Below are 18,690 nucleotides of genomic sequence, written 5' to 3'. Positions count from 1 at the left end.
CCTATTAAATCTTACTATAGGGGTTTTTTGAATATTCATAAAGCCAGGTCCACTTTGCAGTAAGTTTCAAGGGTACAGATCTTTAGGGCTCCACCAAATTCAGCCTTTTCTAAATCTGCAGTGGGTTTTTCCTAATAACATGCGTGTTACCACTTTAAAGACAATAGTCTGAGGTATAGAAGCAATGTGATTTGTCCAGAATACACAGAAAATGCCTTGTGGATCAAGGAATAAGGCTTCAGTTTCCTCAGGTAGTGCCATAGTCCCTGGTTTGCCTATTTCCATCCCTTATCTCTGAGATCTCAATATGAAAAGACATTCAATATGAAAAAGAAGACTGCTTACCTTTTCAGTTGGCAAATGTTTGTAGCATATGAGATGTATTTTTGATATTTTGGGTATAATTTTAAACTCTGTGAATAGGTATAATTTGGCTCCTCAGTTTGAATTTCCAAGCATTTAGGTCATTTTGCACCTGTAGTTCAAACAGTAACTCTGAAAACCAAAAATAATGAAGATTTTTTGTACATGAGTTATTTTTGTTTGAATGCTTATGTCTATCAAACTATACTAGCAATTCGGCTGGAAAAATGAGAGGGATGACACAGGCATCAGCATGGCTTGGCTTTCAAGAATTTACTCAAACAGAACTTCCACTATATTTAAAGAAAGGGATTTCTGCCTAAACAGAGTCAGGCCAATGAATGGCTCTGGTTAATCTCCAGCATTTAGTATTCACTCACTTATTCTTCTGTCCAGTCCATACAGTATATAGATACCATATTGTCCAACGTCCTCCTCAACATTAATTGCTCGTGAAAATTGTATTTGTCCTCTACTGTTGTAGAGTTGAGAACCAGGTAAAACTCCATAATGTGCAAAATTCTCTGCAAATGATGAATAATTGATAAAGAAAAATAACATCTTTAGTCTAATCCTAAATGTTCAAGCTCCTCACCAGAATTTCCTCTTGTAAGTAAAACTGTGACTGAACTGTCTTATTAACACAATGTACATATTCAATTTTTTTGTGCTTTCTTGCTTACCTCTACCTTTACCACATGCTGATCTATTTCCATACAAAGTGCCGTCTAGTTTTTTGAATCAAGTTTAGATCAAAGTTATATACTTCCATTTAAATGTAAAAGATCTCTGGCAAAGATGATAATACCTATGTAAATAATACTTTAATTTAATAATACATCTCCTCCCTAGTTTCTTAGATGTCACCTAATTTCATTCTGTTATTTTTCCAGAGTTAATTTGTAAAAAAAAAAAAAAAAAAAAAAAAAAAGTACCAGTTAAATCAGCCTCACAGTTTTTCTCTTTTTCTCAAAAACAGCCATCCTTGTTTCCTTTAGGAAATACAGATAAATGTTAATCTTGTATTAAGGCACACTTTTGCCTGCATAGAAGCCAGGTATTAGTCTTTGAATTGGTGGGACAACTCCAAATTGTCTGTTTCAAGTTTATAACAGCATGCTTCTGTTACACATGCCCTCTGTGCTATTAGCCAAAGTCAGAGGCCAAAAATCTCCAAAGAGAAATACTAATAATGATTTAGGCATATATATATATTCAAATGATGCTATACTCAACAATAACAATATTCTGTGTCTTTAAGCATTTTAAACAATCTGTTGACTAGCACTTCACTGTCAGCCACATTGGCTTTCCTTTTCCTTCAACTCAGAGAGAAAATAGCATACTTGGAGGAGGGGGTGGAGGATTACTGCAGCACTTCCATTTATTTCTGCAGTGGATACCCTGCTGAAAGTTGCATTGACTGAACACAGGACAGACACAAAGATCAATCTTAGTGGGACCAAAACCCTTGAGGTAGTGCTTACTCAAAATCGATCAGTCTTTTTAGTTATCCCTAGCAGTGATGGCTGTTACATTTTCTTACAATTTCAGTACAGACTTTTCTCCCAGCCGATACTAAGAGCATGGCCAGAGGTGCTGTCCTCATCTATGTTCTGTATAAACCACTGTTATTTTAAGTAATTTTGGTAATTTTGTTGAATCTCAGTGTGCCTATTTGTCCTGGATATTACACTATCATAATACAATAAAACAAATGTACGCTTTACTGTGATTGAGAGGCTTTCGATGTTAGAATAACCTACTGAATTTCACAAAATAATCACAAGTTGTAGAATACTGACATTTCTTTTTCTTGCACAGCAGCTTAAGCAGGCTCATATTGTTTCCTTTTGGGAATCATAATTCTGTTCCAGTTTGCATCTTCTCCTTGCATTTAATCAGAAGCCGGTATTTAACATATTTTAGGATGTTTATAAAATGGTAAGATTTGCTAAATTAGAAGGTATGTAAATGTAAGACATAATCAAATATATATTACACATGTGAATGTACCACTACATTACAATAATGCATATATCATTTTGGAATGTATGCATAATGAAGCACATTCTCAAGGCTGTTAAAATGCATTACAATGCAACCGTATTGCAGGATGCAGGGATGACATACCCATTGTTACACAATGTTTTCCTGCAAGCTGAGTGGCAGATAATTTTGTCTGAGTAACCAAAAGAGCATTTCACTTCACAAGTCACCCATTTGTCTGGAAAGCAGAGAAATACCTCTGTTCTGGGAGTTAAATGTCTGACCTGAGGGAGGTGGTTCAATTTCTGCTCAGATGATTGGTGTGAGGAAGTTCATGTGCTGTGACTACACCAAGCTTGAGGACAAAAAATCTGAAGCCCGAGTAACAGTAAGAATCACAGTCATTATTAAATTTATTTAATTAATGTGATTTCTGGCAATCCAAAACTAGAATAAAAGGACTTGGCAAAATAAGATAAAAGGCCTGCACTGGAACTGCATTGTCTCTGTTACATTGTTTGCATATGACTGTTGTTCCTATGGCTGTTAAGCAATTATTTTTCCAAGACCCTTGCAGGAAGAAACGTTAAGTAAAAGCCAGATTATTTATTTATTTATTTTTAACCATATAATTTCTGTACTTATATACCACACTCAGGTATAGATGTTTTTTGCTTCTGAACAATGGCTATGTTTGTGCTTTGTGTTAAAGTCATCAAGGTGCCTTTGGTGAAATAGATAATCAAGGTCAACACGTCAACTTTGTTTCTCAAAGCAGAGCAAACCTGGTTTTAGTGTTGCCCTGTCTTAGCTTTGGCTTGAAAATGGAAGATTTTGGGAAGCTAGCATTTGCCAGTTCTTCCTTCCTCTCCTAATGTGGAAATACCTCAGTCCACAGAAGGTGAATTGAACTTGGAATTTTTTTTTTCACTCTCTCTCTCTCTATTGAGCTCTAATTACACCAAGGAGGTGACCCAGTGCACAGGCGCTGTAGAAAAGAGTAGACAATGTGCTAATTTATTTTATTTTATTTTATTTTTAAAATCAATACATTGATGTAGGTGCTGGCTGCCAGATTCTGCCCTGGCTTCTGCTCCGAGCAGTCCTCTTGGAGTCACTAGAATTGGTCAGGGCAGACATGATCCAAATTATTCATCCTCTTTGATACTGTTCTGAATTGCATCGATTCTGGTTTTATGGATACTGCTACTGTTCCAACATCAGTTTGTATTTTTCTGCTAAAAACAAACAAGCAAACAAACGAAAGAACAAATAAAAACCACCTTTGCGGATGTGGTCAGAAACAATGGAAAATGTGGAATTCGGCACAGCAGTGAATGTGAGGTTGTTTGGGAAATATCATTGCCTCATCTATCAACTGTTAAATTAGCAGAAGAGTTCTCAGGAGGTGATTGTGGAATTACTAGTAGTGTAGCTTTCAGTATCTCTCTGTTTCACTGCCCTTAGGCTTACCACTTCAGAGCCTTCTACCACCACACTGTGTCCTATCCGCTTCTAAATATATCGCCAAAAACATTAAACATGTGTATACTAATTGCCATCAGGCTAAAATTCAAGTGCTGTGCTTGTGGGACATTTTTTTTATCAGAAGCTGTATTTTAAGTGATGACACACAATAATTTGTTCATTCTTCTGTCAATGTAATTTACAAGGCAACGACAGATAAACATAGCTATACAAGATTCATTTACAGTGACACAATGGCAGATACACAGAGCAGAACCCTGCCTATGAGATAAAGTGGACTGAGTGACTTATGCAGTAATTAGGGGATAATTGTCATTAACCTCGCAAACAGTAGTTTACCCATATTGTTTAAAAGGCTCCAGGATGCATAATGACAAGGTAATCTGTCAAAGCGCTAGGGGGAAATATTAATAAGATTTGTGCAAGCCTGGATAGAAAATATGCAGAAAGCGGCCACATTAAGCTAATTGGTGGATGAATATACACTTGTAAAAGTGCTTCTAATGGCACGTTTGCTGCTCTCCAAATGACTACTGTTAATGTGGAGAAGTGGGCTGCCTAGAAAGTCAGGACTGCTGGGACAAGAGGGTATTAAGACATGCAGGCACAGTTATTATTACTTTGTACACTGTAATATAATTCCTCCACTTTCTTTTGCATTTCAGTGCATGTAAGATGTGCAGATGGTTCACTTCATGTATCACAGCATTTTATATATTTTATTGACCTCTGCCTTTTTTGGCATCACTTCTGCACTGCTGCCTCACTTCTGCATCAGATAGTCACCTATGTTACGTGTGTTTTTCTTGGTGCCAATTTTTAGGTAAACAATGAAAAGAAAAAAAAAAAAAAAAAGAGGGCCTCATTAAGATTATGTCATATATATTGCAAGTAATAATGCATAGTTCCCTAATGAATACTAAAGGTAGAAATCAATCTCCTGGTTCTACTGCCATTCAAATACCCAGCATATACTATACAGATGAATCCCTTTATTGAGGCACAACTTAGCGTTCAATCAGAAAGCCAAGCTTGTAATTAAATCCAACTATTGGCAATTTTTCTCCAGTGATAAAACACTGGACAACTTCTTAATTCATTGCAGTGACACTGGTTAGGCAGATCTCTTACTGATTTCTTTAGAAGTTTTACTTACAAGCCAAGTAAGAATAATATTTTGTTGCTTGAATTTTCCATTTAGGGTTATGGTGTTAGTGGGCTGGTATTTAAAGTGAGAAAAGGTCTGTCAGATAATCTTATTTGACTTGACTCATGTATATCTTTCTCTGCTTTTGGTACAGTGCACGTTGCATGGAACAGCTGCAGGGATGTAAGACATGATGAATTGTTTGTATTATCACGTTGTGATAATTGGAGAAGGTCATGGCTGAAGAAAACCTGGATGTCTCTTGTGACCATGTATATAGCAAGTAAAATAATTCATTGTTGGTCTTTGTGAGTGCTTCTTTTTTACCCATAAAGCTTACATCATTCTTTCAGCATGGTGAAACAGGCATAGAAGATAGATTTAAGAAGCCTGCTAAATTCAGTGAAAGAGTGCTGGAGCACAGAAAATGTTAACATTACTTCTCAGTGAATTTTGCAGACAGTAAAACTAAAAGTGATTTCAGGGACTGATATTATCAAGGCATCTTATATAGCTTACTAGAATGTGCAACTGGATATGCAAAAATTCAAGAAGGTGCAAACGTAGATCAGTCATGGCTGCAGTTGTGTGCAAGGTAGCTATTTCCTATCCACCTGGCTTGCAAGAATTACACCTGGAATTATGTCATTGTCTGGATCCTTTCCTGTCCCCATGCGTCCATGCCCTCAAGAATCCCCACAACAGCTCATACAATCTAAAACTTCTGACTTCATGCACAGCACACTTGGTGATCTGATTGCCTCTAGAAGCTTGTCTGCCTAGTAGCAAGCACCCTCATTCACCACAAGCTGGTGGCATAGCTGCTTCAGAGACATTGAAATGATTTTTCCTCTAGATTTGAGGTTCAGCAGCCTAAAATTCAAAGCTGTTTAAATAATCTGAATGCTTGATTTCTATAAAATGTTGATATTCTACCATGAATGTGAGAAAATTTGCCTCACCTTGGGTGTACATTAAGAAATGTTTTCTTGTACAAATACCATAAAGCATCTGGTGAGTTTACATTCATTTCCCTGGGTAAAGTCTCTAGAAATCTTTGAGAAGCTGAACCATAGCAGATGGTACAGGGAGTAAATACTTGCCTTTGAAAATTTGTGACATTTGTCATAGGCAAGGGGGAAAATTCTTGGGTATTGGCATTGGTATTTCAAAATAAATGCAAGATAATGGGTTAATGATGAGTGCTGAAGATTGACTTTGGATCATCTTAAAACTGCCACAGCAATGTGTCTGTCTGCTAATGGAAGCTCCATTGTAACCAATAAGTGACAAATCTTACCATTTAATTGATGAGGCTTGTAGCTCTTTTTCCTTCCCACCAACAAGATAGCTGTAAATCAAATTTCACTGACATCATAGGACATATGCCGCTGTAAAATTTCAAAAAGCAAGAAGAGAATTGAATTCTAACAGTGCTTAGATTGTTCTCTGAGTGTGGACACAGGTTTTCTGTGGAAAAACTTGTCAGACACCCAGTTGCAAAGATGCTTGATGCATGCTTTTTCATGATTAAATGAAGCTGAAACTGCTGTGATTAAATATGTTGTAACCCCACAGTGATCTATCATAGCTTTAAAAATAAAAATGCTGTACACATTTTTATCCAAAAAAAAAAAAAAAAGAAGAAGTGATCATCTTGTGAATTATGCATTCTTATCTGGTCCATAATCAAGAGCATTCCTTAACAAAGTGAATATTTTATCAAAAGTCAAACAATAAGTTTTAAAAATCAGAAGCATTTAAAACTAATGCCCTTGCATCCTAGTAGTTCTACTGGAGTCAAAGAGGTGAATATACTTTTAGGAGGAGCAGGAAAGAGTTCAAAAGATTGATTCCTTTTGTGAAGAGGGTACAAGGCTTTTTTCCTGACCCCCAGTTTACGTGGCTACTTACTAGTTGGTATTTGACAGAGTAGCATCATCTCTCAGATCAATGCTCTGAAAATCTCTGCAGTCAAGTTTGGTCAGTTTTGTTTTTTTTGTTGTTGAGTTTTCTAACTTCAGTGAACCTAAAAAATAAAAAAGGATTGTAAGAAAAAAGGAATTTTAGTCTCTGAAGGGTGCAGTGTGCTGGGGATCCAGTCATTTGGTACCACTCCCTATAAGCCAGTCCAGAATCAGAGCTCTAGCAGGTTGCTTATGCAGGGAGCTGTGCTCCTGGCACGTGTCTTCAGGATGAGATATAAAACAGAGGACCTGCATACTTTTGGTCAGTAAAGACCCTGTAGGCCATTTAGCAAGAGCGTGGGTGGTTAACGGCGGTGTCCTGGCTAGGTTTCAGCTGCGGTTATTGCATTCCACCTCCTTACGTTCCATCTGCAGTTTCAGCAGGACATGGTGTTCCTCACTTTCACTCTGAAACTGTTGAGCAGCACTCCTGTGCATCGTTACACAGCTGCTGTGCTCCACCATGGTGGTATGCCCCCTATATATATTCAAACAGATTTGGCTCCATGTAGTGTTTCAGGGCTAAGTTTATTCAAAATTACTTTCCAGCATGGTCAGTGGAATTATTCTTTATTTGAAGTACAAGTACTCTGCATTTATACTGAGGCCAGATTTCAACCCAGTATCTACAGTATCAATTAATAAAAATTTGTGAAAGTCTTTGGTCAAAATGCAAAGGTTTTTGATGCTGCATGCATAAGGAGGCATGAAGCATAAAACACAGAGTTAAGCACTGTTAATATGTGGCAGCACAGGTAAGTATGAGCACATGTGTAATTGTGAGTAAATAACATCTCCTTCATGTTAGTTTTCACTTGCATGCACAATGCTGGTGTCATTTTTACTTGATGCTTAAGGAAAAGAGTGACTTTTTTCTCCCTCTGCTGCATCTGGCATTCTTATGCACACCCTGTATCTTTGGGATGAAGAAAACAACTCCAGTAGGTGAGGGAAAAGGGTGTCTGAAGGGAAGAATATCTATCGCTTTTGATTTTTCTAGCACAGTGGAGGCTGCAGTGAAGCCAAAAGATAAAGATTTCCATTATTGACTGAGAACTCGGTAGAGCTGCACTGTGTTCATTCCTGCTGCAGCGGTATAACTCAAGGAGAGGACTGCTGACACTTAAACATGAGTTTGTTCATATGGTTTCAGTTGGAGCAGGGGGGCTGGTGGGAGGTGGACAAGTAGTGACAGATGAGGGGAAAAAATTTTAACAATGGCTCGTTGCAGGCTGGGTGTGTTAAATTTTATATCAGTTGCACATGTATAATCACGGCAAGCAAGTATGCACAGTTTTTCTGTGTGTTTACAGGAGCAAAGGTGGGCTAGGTTCAGCATAGAAAAAACACCTATCGGGAAAATGAGTATGTGAGTGGTCATAAGGAGAGCCAAATACAGGGCTTACTTCTGCTGTATTGAAGTCAGAGGGTGGGCCAGAAGAAACCAACATGTTTGCGCATTTCCACTCCCATCCCTACAAATGTAAGCGGGTGTGCTGCTACACAGCTTTGGTTGCTTTTGCCCCAGGAGCAGTAGGACTACCCATAGCGTAACAGCTTGAAATTTAATTGGGAAGCAAAGAGATGCTCCTGGGAAATTCAGCCAAACAAAAACAACAAACCCTAAATCATGGAAATTATGTAGGCTTTTCTTTATTAGAAACAAATGTTGATTTTTTTCTTCTGTCTACACCCTAATTAAAACCATCCTCTGCAATTATAGTATGACCAAATGAATGTCTTTTGGTCTGCTTTTCAATTGTTACAGCTGCATTCAAAATGTTTCTTAGAGATCAGCTAGAAAATATATAGCTCTTTAAGAAGGGCTCATAGAAGAAAGTGATACTTTAAACACCAAGCTTGCTTATTTAATTAATCAAATACATATCTAAGTAATATTTTGCAATGTGGGTACTTAGTTGATATGCATCAAAAACAACAGTTTGTGGTGCATATGCAAAATTTATAAAATACAAACTCTGGCACTGTTTTTCTGTGTAACTTTGAGCACAAAAGCCTTGCTTAAGAAGCAATTGTAGAGTTTTTTAACCTTCTAGTTAATATCAACTCTTCTGTAATTCTCAGTATAAATTCAGGCAGCAGCATATATACACTTTATTTTACCTATGCCAAAAATTTAATTAGTAAGATAAAAATAGAACTGCAAAAAGTCTGTGAAGTGTATGTGTATGTACATATATATGTGGCATGAGCACATATGTATACATTTAGTTAAACGCACTACGGGAATGCAGGAGTTGATACAGCTTCTTACACAAAGTGAGAATTTAAAACAACTGATTTTGTAACAAAAGTTCAAGGCTTACAACGTGTGTTTATGGTGTATGTTTGTGTAAGCCATCCTTATTTTCTAAATAAGCAGTTCTTAAATTGTGAGGTTTTCAAGATGAATTGAAAGCTTAAAATTCATAGAGCCTAAAGGCCCTCAGGAAATTAAGACTTCTTCACAGCCCTCCTCAATTAAGTTCTTACAAATCAGAATGAATTTTGTGCCCATCTTCTGCTTTAGCATGTTTGCATCATCCAAGATAATCATCTAGAGGCCCATCACTTGTACTGTCTGACCTAGAAGTTTAAGATATGATGTACCCTAGCATATCTCTTTGTAACACATGCAGAAAAAAAAATAAATTAATTAATTTAAAAAAAAATAATAATAATGAGGCAACTTCAGGTTATTTAGCTCTGCCTTTGCTGTCTAGATTTAATGCTTTTTTTTTTTTTTTTTGTATATGAATCCTAATCTATAAAAATAATAAACATATATGTATTGGAAGAGGAAGAGTCAAGTGTGTGTTTAGAATGAGAAAAACATCCAAGGTTATGTTTTGCATCCTTGGAGGTTAGATTTTGTATGATTTAGAGATTAAAAATTTTTCTGTGTCTGAAACTGAGAGAGAGCTACCCACTCATGTAAAACACAATTTAAAAAACAAGGCTGTATGGGTGAAGAGGAAAGAAATCAGGCTTACTTGTCTACTGCCTGGTGTAAAGCTGTGCGCATGCGGTGGTATCTCTCTGTTCACCGACTTCGCTGTACACATTGTCACAGGAGGCTTGGCTTAATCTGTAGTGAGCTGAAAAAACGTAATATAAATTGGAACCTTTTGTCGTGGAATATTTAAATGTGGATATGATTTAATGGCTTTGGGGAAAAAATTTAGCATGAGAGATTGTAAGAAACAAGAAATCGATTATATGTAAGAAAGGACTTGAACTTCTAATCAAGTATTACCATATACAGAGAGATCCCTAGCTAGTTATAGCTTAATTCAAAGTGGATAATGGTTAGATTTTTTGTTAATTTTAAGTTTTATCAAAAAATGACATTCCTATTCATTCTTTATCTAGGTTTGCATAGTACATACTTAAAATGATTTATGGAAAGCCATCACTATGTAAATACTGAAGCATATGCTATACAGTATCCATAGGTAGCATGTTTTCTATGAAGCACAGGCATCTGTGCAATACTTTTTTTACTTTGGCTAGGGAAATAAAAATGATTGCTGTGAATTAACCAGATATAGCTTGATGCAACTAGTAAAAGTAGGCAGAGAATGTTTAAGGCCCACTTTCTGATACCTTACTGTTTATGTAAGAGTGAAGGTAAACCCCTCAACAACCACATACTTCACTGCCAAATTTTCTGAGCAGTGGCAGTTAGCAACAGCTGAAAGTCTGTCCTTCTTCACTGCAAACCCAAAACGTTCTGTCATTGACTAAATGAGATGGAAGAGGGTGGCATCTCATGGAGAGGTAGGTCATGTAGCCAGCTGCCAGCATCTCTGACTTTAGCTGTGGAATAATTCCCTGAAAGCATTCAGGGAGCCGCATCGTCTCCCTGTTCAGTGTACATAGATGGCTGGATCTACAGCCATTGGATGGGAGACTGCGTGAAGTAACCTTCCCCTGATGTGTGGCAGTCTGGTACAGGACCCATACCTACTATTCCCAAGAGTTATTCTCATACGGGCTGTATCTAATTTTTATTTACTTAAATATCTGTTTTACAAAACATCCATCTGCTACATAAGCCTGTGAGTGATTTACAAATTAAAGCAAAAACAAAACAAATTACTACCAGTAGTACATTACAAAGCAGCCTACAGCTGGCTGCAGTCAGGGGTTCTAATTCAATACATGCAAGCAGTGTAAATTAGACAATGTTATTTCCATCTTCAAGTTACAGTTAGAAGCAGTGAATACTTGTGGCTTCAGATTGGGAGATTGTGTGCATAAACTGTGTCACAGGTGACTGTTTTTTGAGTTTCACATAAGAGCTGCTCAAAAGCAGAACCAGTATGGCTGGCTGCAAGTAGAAGGAGAAGTTGATGCAAGGAAATGTAGGTGGCATTCATGGGGCTAGTAATCAACACAAGTTGGGTGAAGTGGGGGAAAAATTATCTTAGAGCTTTCAAAAATAAACCTGATCTTTGTGTTGTTTCTTTTTCTGTTGGGTGTTTGTGGGGTATATTTCTTGTTGGTTTTCTGTTCCGGATTATTCTTATTAGATAGCAGACTGCCTCTAAAATACTCCTCCATCTGACTGGTAGAGCAGGGGGAGCATAACAATTATGGATGTCCAAAGTGCTCAAAGGTATTTAAAGGTGTGAACGCTTCCTGACTAATACTTCAGACCAGGACCAGCATCTGCATGTTGGCGTTTCTTTCATCTATATGTAAATGCATGCTTGATAAGTTCTGATTAGGTACTGGTTCTGGTGCTCTACATCTCTATCAATGCAGTGAGAATTCTTCTAAGAATATTCTGTAATTATTTACCATTGGCAGTTTCATAGTCTTGTAATGTTTCATTGTGAGCTATTGTGCATGGAACCTTTCAAAACATTCTGCATTGGCGTGCGAGGTTCTGAGGCATACATGGCATCAACCTTCACCATTAGCTTTGGATTTAAAAAGGTGACATGCATCAGAGCTGAAATAATTAATAATATATACATATACATATATACATACATGTATTTAATCAAATAAATACATTTGGGACAAATGGCATTTTCCAGTGCTTAGAAGGAAGCTTCTGGGGAGGAGAGGAAAGAATCGATACTCTGAAAACTGAAAATAAACAAACAAATAAATAAAGATTGCAAAAACTGAAAGATATTTGCTGGCTTTGTAATCAAGTAAAAACTGGTGGTTTTTGCCATGACCAGAATGTTTGAATGGGTTCTGAAGCTGAGAGTCAAGATTTAAAAAGATCAGAGACAGTACAGAGGGGTATCTTTGCAAGGATTTCAAACTGTTTAATGCATGAGGAAGCACTGGAATCATTCTGATTTGATGGCATGCAACAGTGCTTGTTGGTTATAGTTACCATGCTGATGTTATGTCCAGCATTTGCCCAAAAGGAAAGATGCCAATAAAATGATGTATTCATTATATAAGTATTTTAATATCTTTTTATCAATACATGGTGGAATGGATTGCCTGACATTACATTGCAGAATTTTTAAGTCCTACCTTCAGGCAAATCTCATGCTTACTAGCAAAAATGAAAGTGTGAAATGCTTTTTAATGTATATTTAACAACAGATAGTCTGGTGATTACTGATGTGTATTCTCTCTGGATTTTTCCCTTGGTATCAGAAGGCAGTGTTAAGAGACAACATTTTTACACATTTATGCTATCTACATCCATCAGCTGCTTACTTTTTACATATTTTAACTGTCATTTATAGCAAAAAAAGTCACTCTTTAAGTCTAAGCCATACCAAGACTGCCAGTCTACAATCAATTGCCAGTTATGCGTTAAACAATTTCTCTATTTCTGCCTTTCGATGTAAGTTTATAATGAATGTGTTTTTCAGAATTGCTGTCATGAAAAATAAAAACTGGAAAAAAAAAAAAAAGAAGAAAAAGAAAAAAGAGGAGGAAGATACTAGTATTATGTGCTATTTTTGAGACTGTTTGCCTTACATTAGAATTTCCTGTGAGATGGTCCATGAGCAATTTAAGCTGTATGTTTACTTATATTTGAAAAGCAAATCTATCAAATTCATTTGTTTAGCTCTTTCTTACATTGACACCATTTAACGTCTATTAAGGTACAGTTTTCCATATTGTACAATGGAGTGCACAGCAACAAATGTGTACTGAACATTTTCATGGTATATAGATCACTGCTTTTTAAATAGCAAATCAAAGGCATTTCAGATCACAGAGCCCCAGTGTTCTACATTTTGTGTGCTCTGACGTTATTAAACTCAATCTTTTTCTCTAACTGTGACTGTAATTATGGTATTTGCATGGCTAAAAAAGTTTGCTTTTTTGGTTGAGTTTTGTTAACACTGATTGCATGTTGTTTTTTGAGCTTAGTATTTCATGTGCAGGCAGCAGAGCACTTTCTATTGAATTCAATAATTATGCAGAATCAATAAGTTTTTTTCTTTGTGTTTGTCTTTGTTGTTTCTTTGATATGGCCTCTAGGATGCTGCAGGCAAGGTGCTGGACCGCTGGGCCATAATGTCCAGGGAAGAAGAGATCATTACCCTTCAGCAGTTCCTGAGATTTGGAGAAACCAAATCCATTGTGGAGCTGATGGCAATTCAAGAAAAAGAAGGGCAGGCTGTGGCTGTGCCATCTTCAAAGACAGATTCAGATATAAGGACTTTTATTGAAAGCAATAATCGCACCAGGAGCCCAAGTCTCCTTGCTCACCTGGAGAATAGCAACCCTTCCAGCATTCATCATTTTGAAAACATCCCGAATAGTCTTGCATTCCTGCTACCATTCCAATACATAAATCCAGTCTCTGCTCCACTGCTGGGGCTGCCTCCAAATGGCCTCCTGCTGGAACAGCCAGCAATGAGGCTCCGTGAACCAAGCCTTACAGCTCAAAATGAATATAATGAGAGCAGTGAATCTGAAGTTTCACCTACACCTTTCAAGAATGAGCAAACATCCAGCAGGAATGCTTTGACCAGCATCACAAATGTTGAACCCAAAACTGAGCCACCCTGTGTCTCCCCTGTTCAGACACCAACACCTGTCAATGATTTATCAAAAACAGAGCATACTAAAAGTTCATTCCGCATTCACAGAATGAGGAGAATGGGGTCTGCCTCTAGAAAAGGAAGAGTGTTTTGTAATGCATGTGGCAAAACCTTCTATGACAAAGGTACGCTTAAAATCCACTACAATGCTGTTCACCTGAAAATCAAGCACCGTTGCACTATTGAGGGCTGCAACATGGTCTTCAGCTCTCTCAGAAGCCGCAATCGACACAGCGCTAACCCCAACCCCCGTCTCCACATGCCTATGCTAAGAAATAACCGAGACAAAGATCTAATTCGTGCCACATCGGGTGCTGCCACCCCAGTCATAGCAAGTACGAAATCCAACCTAACTTTAACAAGCCCTGGGCGTCCACCAATGGGATTTACCACTCCTCCTCTAGATCCTGTACTACAAAATCCTCTTCCCAGTCAGCTGGTGTTTCCAGCTTTAAAGACTGTTCAACCTGTTCCTCCTTTTTACAGAAATTTACTTACTCCTGGAGAAATGGTGAGTCCTCCAACCTCCCTCCCTACCAGTCCAATAATACCAGCAGCAAGTGGCATGGAGCAGCATCCCCCTCCTCCTTCAGAGTCATCAGTACCATCAGTGCTGATGCCCACCTCAGAGCCTAATGCTGACCTTGCCCCTAAGAAGAAGCCAAGGAAGTCAAGCATGCCAGTTAAAATAGAAAAGGAAGTTATTGATACTGCCGACGAATTTGATGATGAAGATGAAGAGGTGAATGACAGCGGCACAATGGTAAATGACATTGGTCACGACAATCACTGCCATTCTCAGGAAGAAATGAGCCCAGGCTTGTCTGTGAAAGACTTTTCCAAAACTGACAGAAACAGATGCATTTCCAGACCAGATATAAGAAGGGCAGACAGTATGACATCAGAAGACCAGGAGCATGAGAGAGACTATGAAAACGAGTCTGAGACTTCAGAGCCAAAACTGTGTGAAGAATCCATGGAAGGTGATGACCGCCTCCATGAACCTGTTGAAAAATCTATGATGCACAGTGACAGACCAGATGAAAACCACAATGACTCTTCTAACCAGGATGTCATTAAGGTGAAGGAAGAGTATACAGACCCTACATATGATATGTTCTACATGAGCCAATATGGACTGTACAATGGAGGAAGTGCCAGTATGGCTGCCCTTCATGAAAGTTTTGCTTCCACATTCAACTATAACAGCCCTCAGAAGTTCTCCCCAGAAGGTGAAATGTGCTCAAGCCCAGACCCCAAGATCTGCTACGTGTGCAAGAAAAGTTTCAAGAGTTCCTACAGTGTGAAACTTCACTACAGAAACGTTCATTTAAAAGAGATGCATGTCTGCACGGTGGCTGGCTGTAATGCTGCGTTCCCATCACGGAGAAGCAGAGACAGGTCAGTAAATATTAATTGATTTTCTACATTATTAAGTGTGCTGAATTATGTACGAATAGGTAGTTTAGGGTACATGAAGAAATAGAGAGATGCACAGTAATGACAAGTGACAATCGTGTTCCCATGACATTGAGACAGTTTCATCACTTCAGGATTTTCATCATTGCTTGGTGTTCAGAATAGTATATATTTGCCATCCTCTTAAGTGACTGGCAAGATAATAAATGTCATTATTCTTTCAGTGTACCTATGAGCATGTGTTTATAAGATGCAGTTCGTTACTTTTTTTTGTCGTTGTTTTGTTTTGTTTTTCTCCTTGCAGCTTTTAAATCACAAAAAGCTTCTATTAAATGTATAGTAAATAATAGTAGAAACAGTAGAAATGTCTTCATGCATGCACATCAAATCTCACAACTAGGAAGGAGGGAAAAGGATGGATGGACAATTGGATGAGTGGATGGAGAGAGAGAGAGAGAATGGAAGGACTGTAATAAAAGAAAGATTTCAATCCCCATAGGGTCATATAAAAGAAAACATGAAACATAAAAGAATGCTTTTGCTTCTCTTCAATTTTTAAAACTAGCTGCTACATTGTAGCAAGAACAAGTAAATAGGAAGAAAATATTTTTCTCTTTAGAGGGATGTATACACCTCTCTACGCACCGTGGCTGTTTAGTCCACTTTCTTTTCTTCCCAATGAATGGGAATTAAGCACACTCAGAGAGCAGAAACTAGACCTCTACATATTTTTAAGATCATCAAGGGTATATTCAGATGACATCGTGTCCTAACTATGCTGCATCAGTACTGAAACAGTTGGGCTTAAACAGCAGCAGCTGGTCCTTTAACTCTTAGGGTGATTTTTGTTGTTGTTGTTGTGTGATGTTTTGTTGGTGGTGGTGTTTTGTTTTCTATTCTTTTCTTTTGTTTTTAAATACACACTATTCTTTTTCAATCCTGAGGAAAATGTAATATAAATGAAATTTGTCAATGTGGTAGAATAACACAGTTATTTCATAGTTGTGGTTAAAAGCTCTCACATGTGATAATGATCATATGTCACATAACAAAATCTCTGTGGTTCATGGAGTGGTAGCAAGATTGTGTCCTCTCTTTTCCTTTATTTGTGTTTCATATTTTTTCATCACATTGTAAAAAATCAACAGACACAGGAATGAAATTAAACCTAGCTAAACAAATACCTTACACAGCTCCTTTATTTTTACCATTGAAATTGATGGGATGTGAAAGTGAATATCACATCATACAAAACAAAAGCAACTTTCTTCTGAGGTGACTGAGGTGGAGAGCTCAGTCCCACACTGTCTTATATCTTCTGGTCCACCAAACAGATTAGGAACAAACGTTAGAAAACAAGTTCAAAACAGATAAAAAGAACGATCTAGGAAGTTTGGTTTGCAGTAGGATGAAACCACTGAACATGAAAGAGGCAAAATTAAATTAAGGCTCCCTTCTTTGGGTATCCTGATAACTTTTATTAAGATTGAGTTTGAGAAGAAAGCCATACGAATCAAAGGCATGATCTGTGCAAAATTTAGATATTGTGTAGGTTTTGTTAGTCCAGAATTTGGCTTGGTTAGTCTGGTGCCACGAATGAATTATGAAATGTTAGTTAGCTTTTCATGCAGTGTGAATGAAGACGTGACTAGATTTAGGATTTGGAACATTATGCAAAGTATTAGATTTCAGAAGGAGACCATTGATAAATTATGCTAATAATAAAGCTAATATAGTAAAGATGTATCTGTTCTAACAAAGAAATAACTGTGATGACACACTTAAAATATTGCTGAGAAATGAAAGCTTAAAATAGGACATAGGACACATTTTGAAAATATTTTTTGAGCTAAGTAGGATATACTCCTATTACGCTGATTGAAAGTAAGCCATAAAAATCAGATTCAGGAACTGAAAAGCATCCTGCATATTTAAACATAAAATTATAATTTGCATATTACTTTGAGTTGCATAATGCACAAAGCCATTTTTTATCATTCCACCAGTAACATCCAGAATATGTTTCATTTATTTGTTACAATCAGAACAACAAAAATTCCAAGACATAATACAACCTAAATTGCAAAGATTTCAGAGTGGTTGTGCACTTCAGAAATGTGAGGAAGTGGTACTGTTTGTGGGCCTGTTCAGGCTTGATTTTTTTCCTCATTCGTTATCACTCCTGATTTGCAGATTTTTCTGGAACTACCTTGAATCAAATTAAACTATTACAGTTCTTGCTAATTCTTTCAGGGGTTTGAGAGAGAAATGTCTGTATTTTTTCTGCAAGCTGCTTAATCACCCTGAAGTCTTTTCCATGCAATTTTATTTTGTTTTTATTTAATTTGCTTACATTCCTGTTAAATATATGCTTTTATTTTAGAAAAAGGCATAAGTTTACAGTTTCTAGCTCTTCAAATCATGGACAGAACCTCAAAGATAACTGGATAACTAAATTAAAGACACTACAAAGTGAGAACTTCATCCAGCCATTTAAGTCATTTTCACTTAAAAGCTCAGAGGCATTTTGCTATTAAGTGCTGTAAAAGAAATAAGAAATAGCTACCTAAAGCACACAGTAAGCACTCCTTGATAAAAATTCTTGTGTATTGTTGTTTCATTCTTTCAGACACATTATAAAAAGTCTATATGATATGTTTGCATTATCACTCACACGATCAAGTGACCCTTAACAAGCTAAAGAAGCCTAGAAATACTTCATTTTGCACATTAAAATTAAATTATTTTTTCAGTACTATCTTGTCAATGAAGTGGAAGTTCTAGATGTCTCATAGCCTACTGTCTTGAGAGGTTTTAATCTGTATTATTAATAATTTTGTTAATCATATTGCTAGCAATTATATTAATAATACTAATAATCACGTTATAACTAGTTAGGGAAATGTTTTAAAAGAAAACAAAAGCTTATCTGGGGATAAGTAACATTGGTTGATCTTTTCTATTTTGAATAATGGCATCTGACATTGCTTAGGATCTTTTGCTGGTGTAATTCTAGTCAGTTAAAGATCTGACTGTATTCCCCTTATCTCTTGCATTCAAGAACTCTGAATTCTTGACAGTGGTGGTAGCTGCTGTAGGAGCTTTGCAAGGATAGTGTTGCAATACACATAACTAATTTTCAGAGGCAGCAGATCACACTAGGAGCTAACAAAGCATTGCTTTGATTGAAGGAAGGTTTTTTATCCTTGTGTCATGGCTGCAGTTCTTCATTTTGGAACATATCCTGCAGCAATGCCTATTAAAGTTTGACTGAAATCAG

The 18,690-nt window shown here is 37.1% G+C and overlaps 1 protein-coding gene across 7 annotated transcripts in view; it reads left to right on the top strand.

The window, feature by feature from the left end:
- BNC2 (basonuclin 2) overlaps positions 1-18,690 on the top strand; it is a 370,614-nt gene that overhangs the window by 303,541 nt on the left and 48,383 nt on the right. For all 7 annotated transcript variants that reach the window (XM_015849045.2, XM_015849043.2, XM_032441223.1 and 4 more), the window contains one exon: positions 13,426-15,392. In XM_015849045.2, the coding sequence (XP_015704531.1) occupies positions 13,426-15,392 (1,967 nt within the window). The remainder of the gene's footprint in view (positions 1-13,425; positions 15,393-18,690) is intronic.

The sequence above is a fragment of the Coturnix japonica genome, chromosome Z (assembly GCF_001577835.2).
Source record: "Coturnix japonica isolate 7356 chromosome Z, Coturnix japonica 2.1, whole genome shotgun sequence".
NCBI lineage: Eukaryota > Metazoa > Chordata > Aves > Galliformes > Phasianidae > Coturnix > Coturnix japonica.
The sequence above is the reverse complement of the archived record's forward strand: the minus strand, read 5'-3'. Positions and strand labels throughout refer to the sequence as shown.